We start from the raw sequence: 20,557 nt of genomic DNA on the forward strand, positions 1-20,557 counted from the left end.
TTTCTAGCCTTTATTTCTATAATTTCTCAGGCCTGCAAAGTCACTCACACAACCGAGAGAAGCATTTTTACCATCTAGGTGGATTGAAGTTACACTATCTAAAATTTGGGCCAAGATAAGGTTGCATTTTAAAATTACTGCCTGAACAGGGCAGGGACCTATTGTCCACTTCCAAGATGACCTTCCTGCATCCCATCGGTTGGTTAACTTGTAGAGTCTCTTCTTATAGTGAGACTTCGCCTTCTTTTATAAATGCCTTCACCTTTCAGCCGGCATTTATTTTCACAACCCAGTGCATCACAGATGTGTCTGGGGGCCTTGAAAATTTCTTTTAGGAGAATTTCTTTAGCCATATTAGTGCATGATGGTCTTTTGCACCACCAACCTGTTTTGCTGCCAGTTGCTTTCCTTCCTAATTAGAATTAACTCTTCATTTTTAGATATTTTATTCCCCTACCTAGTCTTAGAGATTACAAATCTTCTGGTTGTAATAGGAAGAGTCAATATTACTTGTATATGAATACACATAATGTATGTGGATATATAGAACATATGTAAACCTTCCTGAAGTAATTCACACTTATGATTCATTTATAATCAAAATATAGTGTGATTTTTGGGGGAACTAGTCAAAATTATTTTAAAATTGATATGAAATAATAAATAGACTAGAACAGCCAAGTGTTACTGGTATTACTTTTAAAAGAAAAAGAATAAAGATGAATCTTTAAGTTATTAAAATATAATCATAGAATTTTTCAAAATTATGTTGTACTGGTTAAGGAGTCTAGATACTGAATTGGTATAGTGGGATAGATTTCAGAAATAGACCTTATGGTATATAGGACTTGTGCCAAATCAGCAGGGAAAAGAGGGATTATTTGGTGATTTTGATGCTGGGAAGAAACCAGATTAGAGCCTCACCTCTCACCTTACAGTAAATTCAACTTGGGTTAAAGAGTTCGATGTGAAAAATGTGTCTGTAAAATAAGAATGGATAAACTCTTCTACAAGAATTATTTGGTTGGAGGAGGAGATTTTAGGCATAAAAGAAATGGAAGAAGCCATAAGGGAAAAGAGCCTAGTTTTAACTGCATAAAAAGTTAAAATTTCTTCTTTCATCATACCTCACTCTATGTAAAATTAAACAGTAAATAACAAAGCAGAAAAAAAAGAGGTATGAGAGGTGTTACATATTTATCATCCATGTTACATATCTGTAATATATTAAAAGCCCTTACAAATCAATAAAAAAAGCTGTATTTTTCAACTATTCCCTTAATGCTGGACTCCAGGTTGTTTCTGTCATTTTTCATATATAAACAAGACTGTAATGACATACAATTCTTTGTAAATTGAAGAATGTTTATAAATAATATTTTTATTGATGTGATAGAATGTGAGTTTTAAAAGGCAGGACACCGAGTTAACATATGAAGCACGCACAGTACATACAGTGTGATTTACATATTTCTATTTTGTAAACCCTTGGAATTCTGGAGTTCACAATATACTTTCACCGTTTCCAAGCAACTTTGAAGGTCTTTGGCGTGTGATAATTTGTCACTTTGCTGAGGCCCAAGTTTGGGTGGTGAGAGGCTGGTGTTATAGGAAGTGAGCCCCAGAAGCCCCGAGACACTGGTCTTACTTACCCCTGAGTAGGCAGTACCTCTGTAAACTGATAAAAACTTTGTCATTGTGAAGAATGGCCCTACATGAAAGTAAACTGCTGGTAATGAAAATAAAGAAGTTTTAAGAAAGATTATTCTCAGCAAGAAGAAAAAAAAGGTGTTGGATAAATTAAAAGAAAAAAACCCCAATATTCTCGAGGATTCTTTGCAATTCTGAGGATTCTTTCAGACTCTGTCAGCATAGGTTCTCTAATGTCAAGGATCTAGTGGATGTGCATAGAAAAAAGACTGGAAAGCATGCTAAACAGTGATTATCTCTGGATGATAGGATTTGGGGTGCTTTTTATATCTATATGAAAATTTTTATGTATAAGATAAATAGTATTTATCAGTAAATGGTAATTAAGATAAATTTAATAATGATTCTTCTTGACAGTGAAATTCTTTTTGACTTAAATCTGTATAACTGAACAGAAAAAAGTCATTTTTACCATCTTGCTCTGACCTGGCTCTTCTTTTCAATGTTAACAGAAGCCATGCAGTGACACCTGCTAAGACTTGTTGGTAGCCATGTCGGAGCCCCACAGGGTCCAGTTCACCTCTCTCCCAGGTTCTCTGAATCCTGCATTTTTGAAGAAATCCCGGAAAGAGGAGGTTGGGGGAGCGGAGCAGCATCAGGACTGCGAACCGGCTGCAGCAGCCGTTCGAATTACACTTACCCTCTTTGAGCCGGATCATAAGCGCTGCCCAGAGTTCTTCTACCCAGAGCTGGTGAAGAACTTACGAGGGAAGGTGAAAGGACTTCAGCCCACAGACAAGGTACGTCCCAGTGGCCCCAGGCTCACTCCACAGATCTAACACTCAGGGCAGTGCGTGCGAATGGGGCTTCCAGAGGGTGGAAGGAAGCAACGCTGGAGAGGCTTTGGCCTTCTGCACAAAGCAGGCACAAGGTTTGCTGGGTTTTGCCTCTGGCAGAAAGGGATAGAATTCTTTTTAGAACCATTTTCCTGCTTTATGCTAGAGAAAATATGTGATTTGAATTATGGCTGATTAATATGAATAAACAACAAATTTTTCATGCCAAGGCTATAAATGTTACGTGTAAATGTGACCCAGCCCCTGGCTTTTCGGTGCTGGAGTTTCATGCTGGGCATTTCGATCTTCTCAGGGAATCTCACTCAGCCTAATATAAGGACAGACAAGAAAGGACATGACTGCTCATTTCATCTAAACACAGTAATCTGTATAGCTTCTTTACCTGGATGAATAGAAACCTATTTTTGTGGGTTTTGTTTTTTGGAGTTTTTTTTGTTTTTTTTATTTGGTACCAGAATTGAATTGTAGCCTTTAGGGCTTTTGAGAATCAGTTTGATTCTTTAAATGTGTTTTAAATTATCTATTTATTTTCCTGGCAGATTGGTTTTACTTTTTTTAGTGTGGAACTTCTCAAACTGGTACAGAGTAGGGAGAACAGCATAATAAGCCCCCAGGTACCCATCACCCGGCTTTAGTTATTACTGATGTTTCAGCAACTCATTAACATTGTAAAAATTTTTTTATAAACTTTTTAACTGAATTGTATACATAAGAAAAGTGCACGTATGATAAATACACAACTTGATGGATTTTCACAAACACACAGTCATGTAACCTGCACCTTGATTACAAAATACAGCATTTTCCAGGGTACCAGAAACCCTCCTCCGGCCCTCCCAAAATACTACCTTGGCTCTCAGTTGTAACCACTGCCCTGATTTGTAACAGCTTAGATCAGTTTTTCATGTTACTGTATTTCATATAAATGCACTAGGCTAGCCTCAGAGGGAAAGGTTAGTAAGGGCCTGCACCTGCAGCATTTTTACCTGTAGAGTGGCTCCTAGTGCAGTGGGATTAGACGAGTACTTGGCTCGCAGCATGTCTGAGGGTCGATGAGCTCACGCAGGTGCAGTTTCCGGCAGATTGCCTCAGTGGCCAGTGCTCCTTCAGTCTAATCCATGAGTGTGCTGTGTGGGGTGAGTGCCTTTGGTTAGAAGGATTATACACTTTTCTTTATTCAGATAAAAATGTGTTTCCTTGATAAAGATCTGATTGGCTGAATGGAAGCCAAATGAGTCTGTGCCAAGGGTCAGCCTGTTGTATGATGGCCAGTGGGCGGGGTGAGAAAAAGACATTTCAGATCCACTCACAAATGCTTTTCCAAAGTAGGAATAGTATCTTCTTTCTTGAGAGGAAGAGGAAGTAGCAGAGATGGGTTAAAGTGCTTATTTATGGGCTCAAACCAAATCAGTAGATTAATTGAAATTAGAACCCCAGTGCTCTGATTTCACCAGTTTTGGGGTTCAGATGCCCTCCTTGATTTCAGAAAAATGCATGGGGCCTACACAGAATACTTTGGATCCAGTTTCAGGGGATTCACTCCTGGCTTTCAGGTTCAGAACTCCTGGCTCATCATGTCTACTCTGCAGTGTTCAAAGCACAATGTAATCTGACACATTCATGTATTAACTCATTAAGCATGTCTTTCTCACAATGTGAAGGCTCTGTGCTGAGGACTGTATAAAGGTGGTGAAGCTGCCGTGCCAGCCTCAAAGGAACTCTGCGATCTTGTAGATGTTTTAGGAGAATTATACAACACAGGTAACAGGAGTTACAGCGTGGTAATTGTTTAAGTCTGGTAGAAATGTGGGTCCTGGAGGGCTTGGACAGAGAAAGCTCACGTTCTTGATGCTGTGTTGGCAGAAGTGGATCCTCATACTCTCAGGATATAGTGGATGACTACTGTTCACAGAGCATTAAGGAATGCACATTATCCAGTGCTATTCCAGATTGGTGGAATTTCCTAAAATTATTTGAACCACTTAGATTATATGCAATCATTGTAGAGAAATTAGAATATACAGACGAGCTGTTTTAAAGACCAACCATTTATAGTATGTACATTGTATAGCATTCCATTCTACATGTATACCCTAAAGCATTTCACTGATCCTTTATGGTTGAGTGAGATTTCAGTAGGCAGAGATGGAAGTGTGGGATGAGAGAATTTTGTTTTCAAACAAACATCCAATATTTTTTAGACTACTCCAAAGTCTTAAGTGTGTTTGATACAGGAGTCTTTTGTTAAGATTCCATGCCAAAGAAGCTTAAGATCCAACTCTGGAAAATTTACTCTATAAAAATGCAAGAGTCGGTTTATAGAGTATCAATAAACTTTGGAAAACTGCATGAAAGTATCTGGAGTGAGTATTAAGAGTGAAAGGGAAGAGATTATTGATCCTTCTATTGCTCCTTCTGTTTACCTTCTAAGGAAAGGCAATGCTATGAAATTGGGTGTGACTTTTGGTAGCACTGAGGGAGGTGCAAGTTCATACCACTCTTCTAACCAATAAGGCAGAATATTTCTCAACAACTTACACTACGTTCTGTGGGTTCTTAATCTTTTTGAGCCATTGACTGCTTTGGAAATCTGGTGAAGCCTATGGACCCCTTCTTAGAATAATGTTTTTAAATGCGTAAGATAATTTTTAAGATTACAGAGGAAACGAGTTATAACGGAACACAGTCTACGTGGGTTGAGCGTTCCTGACTGAAGGCCCTTTGCCCTGTCTGGGGCTCTGCAGGACCTGGCGCGACAGTGGGCGATGGTGGGCTTTAATCACGTTCTGTTGAATCTCATGGATGGAAATTTTACTTTCTTAAACAAGTAAGGTAAACACTGATGGGAAGGTAGCATATTTCTACTTTGTCTTTTTTTGAAAAACAGTTTTTATTATGCAGTTTATAGGTGTTGAGTAGTCAGTGAAGGTACTGTGAATAGCATTATGGGAATTCTTTTGTGACTATTATTTTTGTGGGAATGGTCTCTTTACAGAAGAAAGATTTCTCAGATCCTTTCAATGATGAAGAAAAGGAAAGGCATAAAGTGGAGGCCCTTGCCCGGAAATTTGAAGAAAAATATGTAAGATTGCTCTCTTGGACAACAGAACTTAACCTTGTTGAGTGGGGGAGATTTACAAACGTTTCCATATTCCTTTAGTGGTTTATCATCTAATCAACACTGATGTGGAAACAAGTGTAGAGCTTGGAGAGGACAGAATGTAATTATTAAACAAATACATTAAGGTACAAAAACCCATGCAGGAGCAGCTCGTGTGTGGAGCTAAGTGGATGAATAAATGAGAAGGGCTTTTACCCTTAGAATTTATTCTGAGAATAAATGTTTTAATACAGAGCATATGAAGCCATTTAGTTCTTTCTTCTGTCTTAGGCCACTTTATTCTCACTATTTACAGCTCTGTTCGATTTTAAAAGGTCTTCAAGGAAGGAGGTTTTGGGAGGGGGTGGAGTATGAGCTTGTTCCAGTGCTTTACACCCTTCAGTCACTAGCTGATGGAGTTCAAGGCAACAATTAATTCTGTGTATTGAAAGAAGCCTGTGTCCTTAGACTTAGAAATTTGTTAAAAGGGTAACTATGGTAGCAATACCTAGAGCTCATGCTTGGTAGTCTTACCATAACTACAAGAAAAAAGAAGCATATGATCTGTTTTCAATTTTAGGGTGGAAAGAAACGTAGAAAAGACCGAATACAAGACTTGATTGATATGGGTTATGGTTATGATGAGTCCGATTCCTTCATCGATAACTCTGAGGCGGTAAGTAGTTCATGAAGATGCCCAGTGGGAACCACTGCGACCGCCGGCCGACAGTGCCTGGAGGCTGGGGGTGGAGTCAGAGTGGACCTGCCCTTAGCTCGAGGAAGCAGCCTCACTGACGGGAGAGGAAGTGACACCTTGATCTGGGCCTTGGCTCCCGCTCTGAAAATGGTGATCAGATTTGTCCAAAACACCATCTAACTTGGACATTAGTGATAGACCAGAAGCATATCTGAGCATGCCGTCTGAAATGTGATGGAGAGACATAGTCACGGCTGCTCTGTCAAGACGAGCTCTGCACCTTTGGATGGTAGTGCCAGACCCTGGAGCTGACCGTTTGTTTCCCCCCTTCAGTATGATGAGCTTGTTCCTGCTTCTTTGACTACAAAGTATGGAGGATTTTACATTAATTCGGGAACCCTGCAGTTTAGACAAGCATCAGAATCTGAGGATGACTTCATAAAAGAAAAGAAGAAAAAATCTCCAAAGGTTAGAATGTTGCTCGCTTCGGGATTTCAGAAGTGCTTTATTTTGTGACCTTATAAGATCTGTAGGGGACTTGCCAGATACGTGCTGATTTAGGATGGCTCAGGAAATTGGCAGAAAGGCATGAGCCGTGCCGAGGTTGGCAGTTCCGTTCTCACACGTGTGCCATGGCGAGGTGCCGTGAACCTGGAGATCTCAATCATTATATCCACACTTGTGTCCCAGCAGGCTCGGCAGGGATTTGTTCTTGAGTTGGTCCCAGGGCGGGGACGAGGGCAGTGAAGGGTGTGGAGTGAGGGGAGTTTGCACCAGCCTTTTCTGCAGACACGTAGAGGACTTCAGTTCCCAGGGTTGTCACCCCAACGAAAACAAGTTAAGTTTAAGATAAGTTTATTTTGAAATCTATCTGCCACTGCCGGTGTGTTTAAACTCGAGGTAGGCCCTCATACAGCTCATTTTAAACCAGAAACAGTTCAGGCTGCAGCCTCTGTCGCCTGAGGCCCAGGTGTTCCCAGGAGCCACTGTCAGTGGGGATGCTGCACTGACCTGCAGGTCTGTGGTCCAAGGCCCGATCTGAAAGCTTTTGTTCCTGAAGGAAGTAAGACAGCTCTCAGGATGTACCCTGGGCGGAGCAAGGCCAGTGCTGTGTAGTGCACTTGCTCCCAGAGTTAGGGAGCCGTGTAACTGTGCCTTGTCTTTAATTCTCAGAAGCGGAAGTTGAAGGAAGGTGGTGAGAAGATAAAGAAGAAGAAAAAAGATGACACTTATGACAAGGAGAAGAAATCGAAAAAGTCCAAGTTTTCCAAAGCCGGGTGAGAGGCAGCAGCTTCTTTGCTAGGATGAAATCTGAACTGTTAGGGCAGGACACCTGGGAGCTGACTCGCCCTCCTCCTCACAGCTTCAGAAGAGGCAGCAGGGCCTGGCCTTCCGTCCCCCTCACACCTCCCACAGTGCCATGTGGGCGGCCAGTAGTCTCACGTCTCTGTGTCAGACATCTGAGTCCTCTCTGTCCCACTGTTAGTGCTGGCAGCTATTTCTGTCACTGTGATTGTCGATGTTTCTTGTTCTCTTGGACACCCCTCCTCTGCCCCAGTTCTCCTCTGTGCTCCCCTGTGTCTTCTCTGGTCCTGCTTCTGCTGCCCCACTCAGTCTCAGCCCAGGTGCCCTTCAAGCTGCTGCCGCTCTCTTCTGCCGCTCTCTTCTGCTCCGCTTTCTCCCTTGAAATGTCTTTCTTGCCCCCGCTTTTATTTCAGCCTGGCTGTGGTTTTTAAAAACCCATCGGATATGTAGCGTTTTATAACACTGTTTTGCTAACCTGTATTAAATCTCAAGCTTTGGTCTCAGCAAGAAGGAGCTCCACATGCCAAGAAGAGGGAGGAGGAGTAACAGGGTGGACTTGTGACTGAGGTTCCCAGACCATTGCGTTGGGAGCAGGGCTGAAGTCCCTCTGTGCATTTCCCTTTTCAGGGGTACTTAGTAACCAGTTTCTCCTTTGCTTGCAGCTTCACAGCCCTCAATGCCAGTAAGGAGAAGAAGAAAAAGAAGTATTCTGGGGCCTTGAGTGTTAAAGAGATGCTGAAGAAATTTCAGAAGGAGAAAGAGGCTCAGAGAAAGAGGGACGAAGAGCACAAGCCTGTAGCGGTCTCAGCAGCGGAAGCTCAGGGCCTGCGGGAACTGGAGGGCACCTCTGACCCCTTGCTCTCACTCTTTGGCTCTACTTCTGACAACGACTTGCTCCAGGCAGCCACTGCCATGGACGCACTGACTGACTTGGACTTGGAGCAGCTGCTCAGTGAGTCTCCAGAAGGAAGCCCTTTCCGTGATATGGATGATGAAAGCGATTCCCTTGGGGTGGGACTGGACCAGGAATTCAGGCAGCCCTCTTCCCTTCCCGAAGGCCTGCCTGCGCCCCTGGAGAAGCGCGTTAAGGAGCTGGCTCAGGTATGGTGACAGAGTGGCCGGGCTCTCCTGGAAACGGTTTGGGCCGATCGATGTTGGTCCTGAACCACTTGAAGCTCACAGCCCAGAGCACCCCTTAGTGAGTGGGCAGCTCCAATGTCAGCTCTCCCAAGCTCTCTTCTCATCCCTAGTGAGGCAACAGGGTAAGCTCTGCCTGTCAGGCATATTTCTAGGCCATTCATGGATCCTTCAGTCCTGCAAAGCTTACTTTCTTCTGGAGAGATTTTCTCTTTCCACTCTCTGCCTGTCAGAGTATATTTCCTTTTGTGTGATAGATGGACACTCAATGTTGGCAGCAGGCAGCTGAGGCAGAGATCCATCTTTTCAGTAATCTTTTGAAGGTTTTGAAAATTCATAGAAGTTTGCAGGCATATGTTACATAGGTACGGGGCATATACTTAATTGTCACTGGGTTTAGTTGCTCCCTGGATTTGCACATCACCAACCAGTGTCAGGTAGTGATTATAGAAATACTAAATTGTGATAAATAAAAGGGAGCTGAACCATAAACGCTGTCCATGCCCCATTAAAAACAATGACAGCCTTCGGAATATAGCAGACATTGCTCCTGTGTTCCCCTCCTCTGGGGGCTGTCAATTCAGTAATACACAGATACTGACTCTGAACCAAGCACAGGTCATTCATTATGATGACAGTTACCTCTTAGTTAAAATAACATTTTACCTTAGACACCATGACTTGTGACACAGCTCTGAGGGAGGCACGTATACCCTGTAGCTCAAGTTTTAAACCAGTGATTCTCATAGTGTTTCAGAGTCACTGTTGCATATAGTATCTCTTGTGTTTTAGCGCAGGGCAAAATGTTAACCACTGCTACAAGTGATTTTCTCACTTCCCCAAAATACGTGAACACAGCACGAGTTAAATGAGACGTCTTAACTCAGATCTCTAGTCCATCCTCGGAGAACGTGCACAGCATTCTATTTGGATGTGACAATTTAAATGAATTATGCCCTGTCAGGATTCAGAGTGTGTCTGAACAGGACACTAAGGTGGAAGTAGTTTAATCTGAACTTGGCACATTTGAGCATACTGTCCTGTACTTGCTCTCAGAATTTATGTTGAAAAACATTACTCCTTGTTCTTCTCACTGCTCCGTTTGTAATCAGATTGTTTTGTAGCTTCTGAAAGCCTTGTTGAGTGAGCTAAGTGAGGTATGTGTGGCAGGAGCCATCCGGTTTTTTAGAGAAAAGACAAAAACAATTCTTGGAGGTGTCCCTGTTCCCACCAAAGGTTGTGTTCTAGTTTGATAACTTAGTCTCATTTCTTTGTCTTGAGAAAGATGGACAAATCTAGTGGAAACAAAGTTGCTTAATGTGAAAGGGCATAGGGTGGTGAGTCCAGAAAATCTCCACTTTCTGGAGTCCTTTTAGGGACACTGAGCAAGCTGTCCTTCCTCAGCGATTGCCGAGTCTTGGTTGTCTCTTGGGCATGATGGGGACTGGGTTCAGGATCCCACAGGTAAGGTAGACTTGGGGCCTGGTGAGGAGGTGGTGACCAGCAGACATTGCTGTTTTGGCTTGAAAGTAATGTTCAAGTGTGAAATTGATAGTCATCACCTTACAGGCCCTTCTCCTGTAAACAGCATGAAGAAACTCGAGAAATGGGGTAGCAAATGGGTATTACCTATCACCCCGCCAATCAGAAAACTATTTTCACTTTACATATTCATTTTTAGCCTCTGTGTATATATTTTTATGCAGTTGTAATTATAGTTGTGAATAATTGTTTCCTGCTTTTTTCACTTAATAAATATTATTGTAAAGCCCTCATTACTTTTAATGGTTGCATGAAAAAGAAGGCTTATTTTAGAAATTTACTTAATGACACTCCAAAGGATCCCCAGCTGCTCCGTTCCCACCAGGGCCCTGCACTTGGGGCACCTGGAGCCTCCCGCATAGTGTGCACGAGGGCTCTAGGGCAGACCCCGCCCTATTGAGAATCTGCTGGGAAAGATAACCCTCCCAGGGAAAGAAATGCCTGTGTACACAAAATTGCATATGATTTCAAAAGCCATGCGTGGATGTTTGGATCCTCGATAAGAATCCCTGTCCTAGATCTTGAACTGGACATTTCATTGCATTTTTAATATTTAAATTAAACTTGATGTATATAACTATAACATTAGCAGTGTTTATGTGTTTCTCACTTTGTTTTTCACTCCTCTTCTCTTTCTGTTTTTCCATCTTATTTCCTTTATTTTTGTAATAGTTTAGATTTTAAGTCTTGGCCCTAGATGATACACGTATCAGTTTTTACTGCTGTCTAAACTGTGCCTCCCTGCCCCCTCAACTTGGTGGCTTCACACAGCACCTCGTTTATCCTGACTCTGTGGGTTGGCCAGGTGGTTTGTTTTCTGGTCCTGCTTGGGCTCTCTCTTGGGGCTGCATTCAGCTGGCAAGATGGCTGGGCACTGGGACCACCAGGATGGGACGGCCTCTCTCTCCTCCTGTCTTTCATCCTGGGTCTTTTCAGAGCATGACGGTCTCAGGGCAACATTTCAAGAGGGCGAAGGTGGAAGCTGTAAGGCCCTCATGATCTAGCCTTGGAAGTAGTGTGTACCACTCGCTTCTGCCACTCTGTATTGGTAAATGAGTCCCCAGTGCAAACCAGATTTGAGGGCTGGGAAACTAGAGGCCACCTCTCCTTGCAGGAATGCACGTGCTGGGAGGGGAGGAGTCTGTGGTCCTGTTTGCAGTCCGCCACATTCCTTAAGCGGATTCTAGTCTGATGTGTATTGATCTCTCAGGGAAAGAGTTTTGCTGTGGGAAGCAAAAATTAGATTTATCTTCTAACTAGATGTGATGCTTAAAACTTAAAAATATATTTGAAAACTTCCATACATTAAAGAGGTGCTCTGAGAGAGCAACCTTGGGTGCCCCAGCAGTGTGTACTGTTCTCTTCTCAGGTTAAGCCCCTCTTCCACTTCTTGCTTCCTCATGGTGCACATTTTTATGGGCCCCAGGCAACCCGGTGCTTTGATTTGATGGCCTTTCCCTCTTTATCTTCTTTTAATGTGTGTTGATTGTGTCTTTTGTGCCTTTTGTCTCGGTTGTTGGAAAGCTCAGGTATGTCACCCCTTCAGGTTGCTGTTGTTGTGGCAGCTACTCAGCCTGCTCCATACAGATGACCCAGGCCTGTTTTGCTCCTCTTTAGTCAGACATAAAGTGGAAATGATACTAAAGACAGAAAAGAAACATCCAGCGTCACCCACCCCTCTACCTGCTCACTGCTTACCCTCCTTTACAGTTAGAACCCTATATTGCAAAACCAGGGAGACATGGATCCAAGGAGAATAAGGTAGAAAAAAACCCCAACTTGTTTGGTCTTTTTGAAAAAGAAAGTCATGCCAGATTTCATTCTATTTAGGCAAAAACAGGTACAGTGTAAGGTTGTGATCTAGGTGCTGAAAGCCTACACGTGGCTGCTTATGATGAATGCAACAGCTCATCAGAAGGCTACTGGGACTGTTGTAAATCAGCATGATCTGGTCAGCATGGTTTGGTTTAATGTCATATCCTGGTTAATTTAGGATTGATTGATTCATGTAACTCTTTGGGCAAAGGTGCGTCTCTTTAGGGTTGAGAGATCTCACTTCTTTCTGAAAGACTATCAAAAATATATCCTTTAATTAGATTTATTTAAAAATGCAGCACTTGACTAATTATTTTCATTATGAAACCAGGTCCTCAGAGTTACTGGTCTGCATGATTCAGTAGGCATCAGGAAAAAAAAAAACCGCACACACACACACATTTCAAAAGGCATCAAGAAAAAACAAACTTTAAAAAATTATATAGCTAGAAAGCTTCTGAAATGGCTGATACCTAAAGATAAAATTTGATTGGAAACCTAAGCTGTTGACAGGTCTGACAGTGAGGAATTTGAAATATGTATTAATTAGATTTAATTAACATGGAGGTGCTTCTGCATCTTATAACTAGCAGTGTGTAAGCTCAAGTGAAAGAATGACTCAGTTTTGTTTTCTCATCACAACAAAAATCATAATCCCCATACATTAAGGGTGCCCCAGTGGAATTCCATATCCTCTGACTGTAGGAAGTGGCAGGTGAAGGGGTTACAATGATGCCCTTTCTTTGTTCCCTTTCCATCTGTCCATTTCACCCCCTGTCATCTCAGGCCTCTGTGCTTGCCTCTAGCTGAGGGATCTGCAGGAATTTGAGTTTTGCGTATCCTCTGCAGGTTTTGTTTGGTACTAAGCTTTTCCTCCTCTAGTTTTCATTTTTTCAGTGGTATCTGTTCATTTATCCATTCAGCTGACATTTGTTAGTAGGCAGTGGTGGGGAATGTATTGATGGGTAACATTCACTTCTTGTTCTTCATGAGCTTGTACAGATGGACCACACCTGACTGTGGGACAGAGCAGGATGAAATAAGCTCTGTGATGTTTGGGTGGCCCGCTGGGTAGCCAGGTGGACAGTCAGACTCAGGGAGGAATGAGAATCAAATTGGAGGCAACAGGCTTGGCCAGCCTCCTGGGAAAGATGGCCTGTAGAAGCCAGGGCACAGAGCTGACTATGGGCGAGTTGGTGGATAACAGGGACCCCTGGTTATGTGGGAGATGCGGGCTGGAGTGGATGGCTGGGGCCAGGACCTAGAGGACCCTAAATGCCAGGTAGAGGAGTTTGGGTTGATTCTCTGCTTGGGAAGAGCTGCTGAAGGGCTTAGAAAAGATTGAATGGATTTAAGAGGGAAGGAGTACTGTTATGAGAAGTAGGAACACAGGAGGAAGAGCAGGAGCTAGTGGCTTTGGTTTTGGGCAAGTTGAGTTTGCAAACCAGAGGGTCAGTCATTCATTCATTCGTAGAAGTAATTGGAAGTTCTGATCCAGAGCTTAGAAAAAAGGGTATAGGGTAGAGGTTTAGATTTGAGAGACCTACATGCATTTGTGTTATTTTGAGGCTGAGGGGGAGATGCTTTTATGTGAAGAGGGTTCTAGATAGAACCTTACAGTCCACCTGCAGCTAAGGAGCTAGTGGAGGAGACAGGATGGAGTCAGAGGTCAGCAGAGGACCCAGAGGATGCCATGAGAGGAAGGCACGTGGGGTGGCTGTCAGTGTCTGCTGCTTCAGCGAGTTGATCAGGGTTAATCATTTTGTTTCAGTCACCTTAATGTCTTTGTTTGCCATCATTATTATATATCAAGCCTGAAATTTTATTTTGCCTAAAGCCTTTGGTCCAGCATCTCTTAGATTTAGATCAGTGGTTCTCGATCCTCTGCATGCCAGTTACCAGAGTTACTTCTTTTTTTTTTTTTAAATTGAAGTATAGCCAGTTTACAGTGTTGGGTCAATTTCTGGTGTGCAGCATTAGGTTTCACTTTTAAAGAGTACTGACACTTGGGCCTCTTTAAAGAAAATAGTAATCCCCAGAGATTCTGATGTGATGGGTCTAAAGTGGGGAAAGCTGCCAGGTGCTTCCAGTGTGCAGCCAAAGAGAGAACCACTGGTTCAGACTTTTGCAGTTTGCTTTCCTCCCTTGTGCATCGTGCCTATGGTGGTTGCTGTAGAGGTCGCCAACCTTGCAATCCCGGGTGTTAACTGTGTACTCGTGGGAAACAAAACACTGCATAGTATAACCTGCTCTATCTTGTGTTAACAGGTAGTCAGGTATGTTAGTCATTCCAGTAGTCTGAGTAGTAGAATTTGTAATATACTGTAAGTGGATTATGAATTTAAAAAGAATTACAGTCCTTAAATGCTAAAGCAGCATATTACTTGTTGTTATTTTGATGGATAAAGGCCTTCAAATCTTACATGTTTGTTAACGTTCTTGGTTGTTTTGTACTGTAGATACATAGATTCCAACTCATGACAGTTTATATGATGAAGTGAGTGCTGGGCACAGGAGTTAGCTAGCTGGCTGCACCAGATGCTTCATGATTGCCTTGACTCTGATTTTCTTTTATGTGACTGCTGTTTCAAGTCCTGGGAAGAAGGGACCATCCATAGATGCTTCAGCAGCATGTGAAGAGAGCTGGGTATATACCATTTCAGGATCACGTAGTTATTAGGTGAACTTAATCTGCGCTAGGGCTGAGTAGGGGAGGAAGAGCGTGGTGAGATTTTATCAGCAGGTGTTCTGACGGCTTTTGTGCCTATGGGTGAGTGTGCGGGCCGTGGGGAAGCGCACTAACAGATGTTACTGTCTGCTGTGAACCAGGCTGCCAGAGCTGCTGAGGGGGAGAGCAGACAGAAGTTCTTCACCCAGGATGTTAATGGCGTCCTCTTAGAGTGAGTATCTTTTGTTTCTTTGTATCTGCTGTTAACATGCTGGGTTCAGCAGGCCAGGGGAAAGTGGGAGTACACTTGAACTACTGTGAGATTAAAAAACGCTGATGAGATTTAAAAAATTGGTTTTTATTGTTTTATTCTTTTAAAAAAGGCTGGGGGCAGAGGACACCAAATGTTTGTCTCCAGGGCACGACAGACCTTACTGATCTTAGGCAGCAGACGTTATTAGAACGCTGTATGTATAATGGTCATGGCACGTTGGAGGAGGACTCCGTGGGAAGTGTAAGCATGAAATGAGAGGAGAGAGGTGTTGCTTGCCCGTCTCTGAGGAAAGTAAGAGACAGCTTGGTGCAAGCAAGGGCCCTGCCCTCCTGGGGCTCTCCTCTGCATACCTGGTCCTTCTCTTCTTGTTCACAGTTTTGCTCCCAAGGCCAGAGGTCATCATCCTACAGCACTTCTCCCAAACACCCAAACCTCTGAGATACCACATTGTATGAATTGGATTAAAAAGCAGAAAAAAGGAAAAAGGAAAACCCACACATATAAACCCAAACCAGATCCTTTGTATCTGGCCCTCCAACTTTGGCAGCTTCTCTCCGGGTTGTGTCACGTAGCAGAGGAAACTTACTGCTCAACAGCTGAGGATTTTGCACATGTACTTGTCGAGGCTAGGGAATATTCTAGCAAAGATCTTTGCCTGGCCAGGATGGGGATTGGACACTTGGGTCAGGAAGCCTGGGCTGTAGAGAGCCCCCGAGAGTCGGCGCAGATGAGAGAGAGGGTTGTGTCCACAGTGTCTGCTGGAGCGTGCCAAGTGTAGAGGGCTCGGGGGACTGGTGACACACAGAGCTCTGCTCGTGGAGAGGGGGACGCAGGAGGCATGGGGATCTCACTGACCACCTAAACACGGGTAGAACTGGGAACTAGGAAAACGGAAACTCTGCTAGAAAGTATTTCCTGTTGGCTCCAAGTAACTTGATTACTTTCCACTTCAGAAGGTTTTTACATTTTCTTTGTTTATGAAACTCGGGGCTTCAGAGCTTGTTTTCTCAGCTACTTTTGACTTGGTCTTGCCTTTGACCTCAGAGTCTTGATCCACTTTAGCCAAGTTCATTGAGTTTGGTCACTGCTGGAGGTCTGTTGATTGGCCGCTCAGTTACGCTGTGTGACCAGCGAGAGAAGGTTTGACCTGCTCTTGGCTGCCAGCTTTCCCCTCCGTTGTGGGGCGCCCTGATGACGAGAGGAGCTGAAGTAACTCTGCTCTGTTCTTCAGCATAGAGGCACAGACCCGGGAGCTGAGCAGCCAGACTCGTTCTGGGGTGTACGCCTACCTTGCTTCCTTCCTGCCGTGCAGCAAGGACACCCTGGTCAAACGCGCGCGAAAACTGCACCTCTGTGAACAGGTGGGTGACTTTGCTGTGGAGCCCCTGGCTTCGGGCAGGTGCCAGCTGTGCTGCTGCACTGCCTCCTGCAATGATTCCTGTCATGTGTCTTCAGTCTAAGAAGAGATGTGTAACTTAGGATGCTTCCAAGTCCTGGCAATTATAAATAATGCTGCTGTTAATAGCAGGGTGTATGTATCTTTTTGAATTAACATTTTTGTTTTTCTCAGATATCTGCCCAGGAGTGGAATTGCTGGGCCATATGGTGGTTCTGTTTTTAGATTTTTGAGAAACCTCCATATTGTTTTCCATAATGGCTGCACCAATTTACATTCCCACCAGCAGTGTAAAGGGTTCCCTTTTCTCCACATCATCCCAAACATTTGTTATTGGTTCTCTTTTTGATGATGGCTATTCTGACAGGTGTGAAATGGTGTCTCATGATTTTGATTTGCATTTCCCTGCTATTAGTGATGTTGAGCAGCTTTTCATGTTCCTGTTGGCCATCTGCATGTCCTCTTTTGGAAAAATGTCTGCTCAGTTCTTCTGCCCATATTTTAAATGGGTTGGTTGATTCTGTGTTTGCTTTTTAATTGAAGTAAGTTGATTTTAAATGTGTTAGTTTCTGGTGTACAGCATGGATGGACTTGGAGGGCATTGTGCTAAGTGAAATAAATCAGACAGAGAAAGACAAATACTGTAAGATATCACTTACATGTGGAATCTAAAAAAATACAACAAACTAGTGAATATAACAGAAAAGAAGCAGACTCACAGACATAGAGAAGGAATTAGTTACCAGTGGGGAGGGGAGGGGGAGGGACAAGATGGAGGTGGAAGTTAAGAGGTACACACTATCAGGTATAAAATCAGCTACAAGGAGTGGGGGCACAGCTCAGTGGTGGGGCGCATCCTCAGCATGCATGAGGTCCCTGGTTCGATCCCCAGTACCTCCATTAAAAACAGAAAAAAAGGCTTAAAGAAACAAAGCTCCAAGGAGGGGTGGGAAGGGATAAATTGGGAGTTCGAGATTTGCAGATACTAACTAATATACATTAAATAGATAAACAACAAGTTTATACTGTATGGCAAAGGGAACCATATTCAATATTTTGTAGTAACTGATGTTGAAAAAGAATATGAACACAAATACATGTATGTTCATGTATGACTGAAATACTGTGCTGTACACCAGAAATTGACACAACATTGTAAACTGACTATACTTCAGTAAAAATATATTTTAAAAAAATAAGCTACAAGGATGTACTGTATAACATGGGGAATATAGCCAATATTTGATAATAACTATAAATAGAGTATAACATTTAAAAATTTGTGAATCACTATATTGTATTCCTGTAACGTATAATATTGTACATCAACTATAGGTCAGCTTTAAAAATATGGTGTTGTAAAATAAATGCATAAATTTAAAAAAAAAAGCTTGAAACAAAAACAAAAAATGTGATGCATAAACCAGACTTGTGATATGTCCCGCTTTCTGCATAGGGGGGGCGTCTGAAGGAGCCTCTCCAGAAGCTTAAGGAAGCCATTGGCAGGGCGATGCCAGAGCAGATGGCCAAGTACCAGGATGAATGCCAGGCACACACGCAAGCCAAGGTCGCTAAGTAAGTGTGTCCCATGGCTCCCTTCAGCATTCTCACCTCCTTTTCTTAGAAGTCCTGAGGCCGGAATGGGGAGGGGCAGGAGTTGGGGGCAGGAGGAAGCAGCTCTGTGGTGACCTAAGGGTCCTACTTAATTCTGTCCGCCCACTAGGATGCTGGAAGAGGAGAAAGACAAGGAGCAGAGAGAACGGGTTTGTTCTGATGAGGAAGAAGATGAAGAAAAGGGGGGCAGGAGGATAATGGGGCCCCGGAAGAAGTTCCAGTGGAACGATGAAATCAGGTGTGCCCAAACTGGGAGCTTGCCTCAGGGGAGGGCGTGTGGGGCCAAGGTCTGAGTATTTCTAATGAAGGTTAGAGTCATTTACTTCAGTCAGGGCTGCTGAAAGCACAGGATTGAAACCTTGAAGAAACTTTCGGCATAGTTTGCAGTTTCTGACTTCTGCCCACTCCTCAGGGAGCTGCTCTGTCAGGTGGTGAAGATCAAGCTGGAGAGCTATGACCTGGAGAGGAGCAAGGCCCAGTCCTGGGAGGACTACGTGAAGGCGTTTCTGGATGCTGAGGTCAAACCTCTCTGGCCCAAAGGCTGGATGCAGGCCAGGTGAGGGCCCATGGTGGAATGTTCTTGCGGCAAAGAGACATTTGGGTGCTGCTTCTGTGCCAGTCCAACAGAGCCCTTCCCTCAGAGTCACTGTCTAGTGGCATCAACACTGATCTCTCCTGAGTAACCAGGCTGGGGAGGGGGGACAGGTGCTTCTCTGTCTTCCCCAGAAGAGGGCAGTTATCTGTGGGGTTTCTTCTGTCATTTTTCTGTCCTGCTTCAGTTCAGATTGGCTTGCATGCTCATCCCACCTTAGTCTGAGGTAAGGGCTCCTACCGGAAGCTGAGAGACAGATCCACGTTGGGAACATTATAATATTCCAAACAGAAGTCTTATTTGCAAGTAGCAGGGCTGACTACTTCTTGGAGTTAAGTGCCAGGCTTTTTTTTCCCTCACAGGCTATTTTTTGTTATGTAGCTTCCCATGAACAGACTACGTCTGCAGTACACAGAGGAAGTTACCTGGAGCTAGTGTTGTTTAAAAGAAAAATTTGTGTGTGGGGGTGGTGAAATACACTTAACATAAAATTTAGCGTCTTGAAGTGCACGGTTCGGTGGTGGTAAACGCATTCACATTGTTGTGCAACCATCACTACCGTACATCTCCAGAACTCTTTTCATCTTATAAAACTGTAACTCTGTACCCATTAAACAGTGACTCCACACTTCCCTCTCTACCACGGACACCATTCTACTTTGTCTCTGACTTTGACTGCTCTGAGTACCTCATGTAAGTGGAACCATACAAAGCATTTGTCTTTTTGTGACTGGCTTACTTAAGTCACTTAGCATAATGTCTTCAAGGTTCAGCCATGCTGTAGCTTTTTAAGGCTGACTAATACTCCATTGTATGTATATACACCATCTTGCTTACTATTTCATCAGTTGAAGATACTTGTGTTGCTTCCCCATTTAAGCTGTTGTGAGTAATGCTGTTTTGAACATGGGCGTACAGATATCTCTTCAAGACCCTGCTTTTAGTTCTTTCACCTATATACCCAGACCTGGAAGTATTGACCATATGGTAATACTATGTTGAATTTTTTGAGGAGCCACCATAATGTTTTTCACAGTGGCTGTTACCTTTTTATATTCCCACCAGCAGTACACAGGCTTCCAGTTTCTCCACATCCTCACCAACACTTGATTTTGTGTTTTGATTCCCTAGTGGGTATGAGGTGGTGTCTCGCTGTAGTTTTGATTTGCACTTCACTAAAGATGTTGAGCATCTTTTCACGTACTTTCTGGCCATCTGTGTATCTTCTTTGCTGAAATGTGTATTCAAGTCCTTTACCCATTTTTGAATCAATTTGCTTGTTTTTTTGTTGTTGTTGAGTTTTAGGAGTTCACTGTATGTTCTGGATATTAATCCCTTACCAGATACATAATTTCCAAATATTTTCTCCTGTTCTCTGGGTTACCTTTTTACTCTATGGATAGTGTCTTTCAACTTAGATGAAATGGGCAAATCCCTAGAAACAAAACACTTACAGTCTAAATCACAAAGAAACAGAAAACCTGAACAGACCTGTAACCATGTTTATCCTCTGTTTTGTTCATCTCTGCTCTAACCTTTATTATACCCTTGATTCTACTAGCTTTAGGGTTAGTTCTTCTTTTTCTGGTTCCTTAAGTTGTAAAGTTAGATTGTTGATTTGATACCTTTCTTGTCTCTTTTTGTTTGCTTGTTTTAAAATGCACCTTATTAATAACAACTTTCTTTCCCCCAGAACAAACAACTTTTTATTGAAGTATAGTTGATTTACAGTGTTGTATTAGATTCAGGTGTGTAACAAAGTGATTCAGTAATATGTATATATAGATACATATTCCTTTTCAGATTCTTTCCCATTATTGGTTATTACAAGTCTTGTTTCTTAATGTAAGCATTAATAGCTATAAATTTCCCCCCTTAGCACTACTTTTCACTGTGTCCCATAGGTTTTG

At 43.0% G+C, this 20,557-nt stretch overlaps 1 protein-coding gene across 2 annotated transcripts in view; it reads left to right on the plus strand.

Annotated features, from left to right (window-relative positions):
• UBN1 (ubinuclein 1) overlaps positions 1-20,557 on the plus strand; it is a 37,322-nt gene that overhangs the window by 2,298 nt on the left and 14,467 nt on the right. For both annotated transcript variants that reach the window (XM_072942648.1, XM_015239332.3), the window contains exons 2-12: positions 2,163-2,450; positions 5,503-5,589; positions 6,188-6,283; positions 6,638-6,772; positions 7,478-7,581; positions 8,272-8,710; positions 14,933-15,003; positions 16,277-16,406; positions 17,898-18,016; positions 18,165-18,293; positions 18,468-18,611. In XM_072942648.1, coding sequence (XP_072798749.1) covers positions 2,202-2,450; positions 5,503-5,589; positions 6,188-6,283; positions 6,638-6,772; positions 7,478-7,581; positions 8,272-8,710; positions 14,933-15,003; positions 16,277-16,406; positions 17,898-18,016; positions 18,165-18,293; positions 18,468-18,611 — 1,703 coding nt within the window. In that variant the 5' untranslated portion in view covers positions 2,163-2,201. The remainder of the gene's footprint in view (positions 1-2,162; positions 2,451-5,502; positions 5,590-6,187; positions 6,284-6,637; positions 6,773-7,477; positions 7,582-8,271; positions 8,711-14,932; positions 15,004-16,276; positions 16,407-17,897; positions 18,017-18,164; positions 18,294-18,467; positions 18,612-20,557) is intronic.

The sequence above is a fragment of the Vicugna pacos genome, chromosome 18, assembly GCF_048564905.1.
Source record: "Vicugna pacos chromosome 18, VicPac4, whole genome shotgun sequence".
NCBI lineage: Eukaryota > Metazoa > Chordata > Mammalia > Artiodactyla > Camelidae > Vicugna > Vicugna pacos.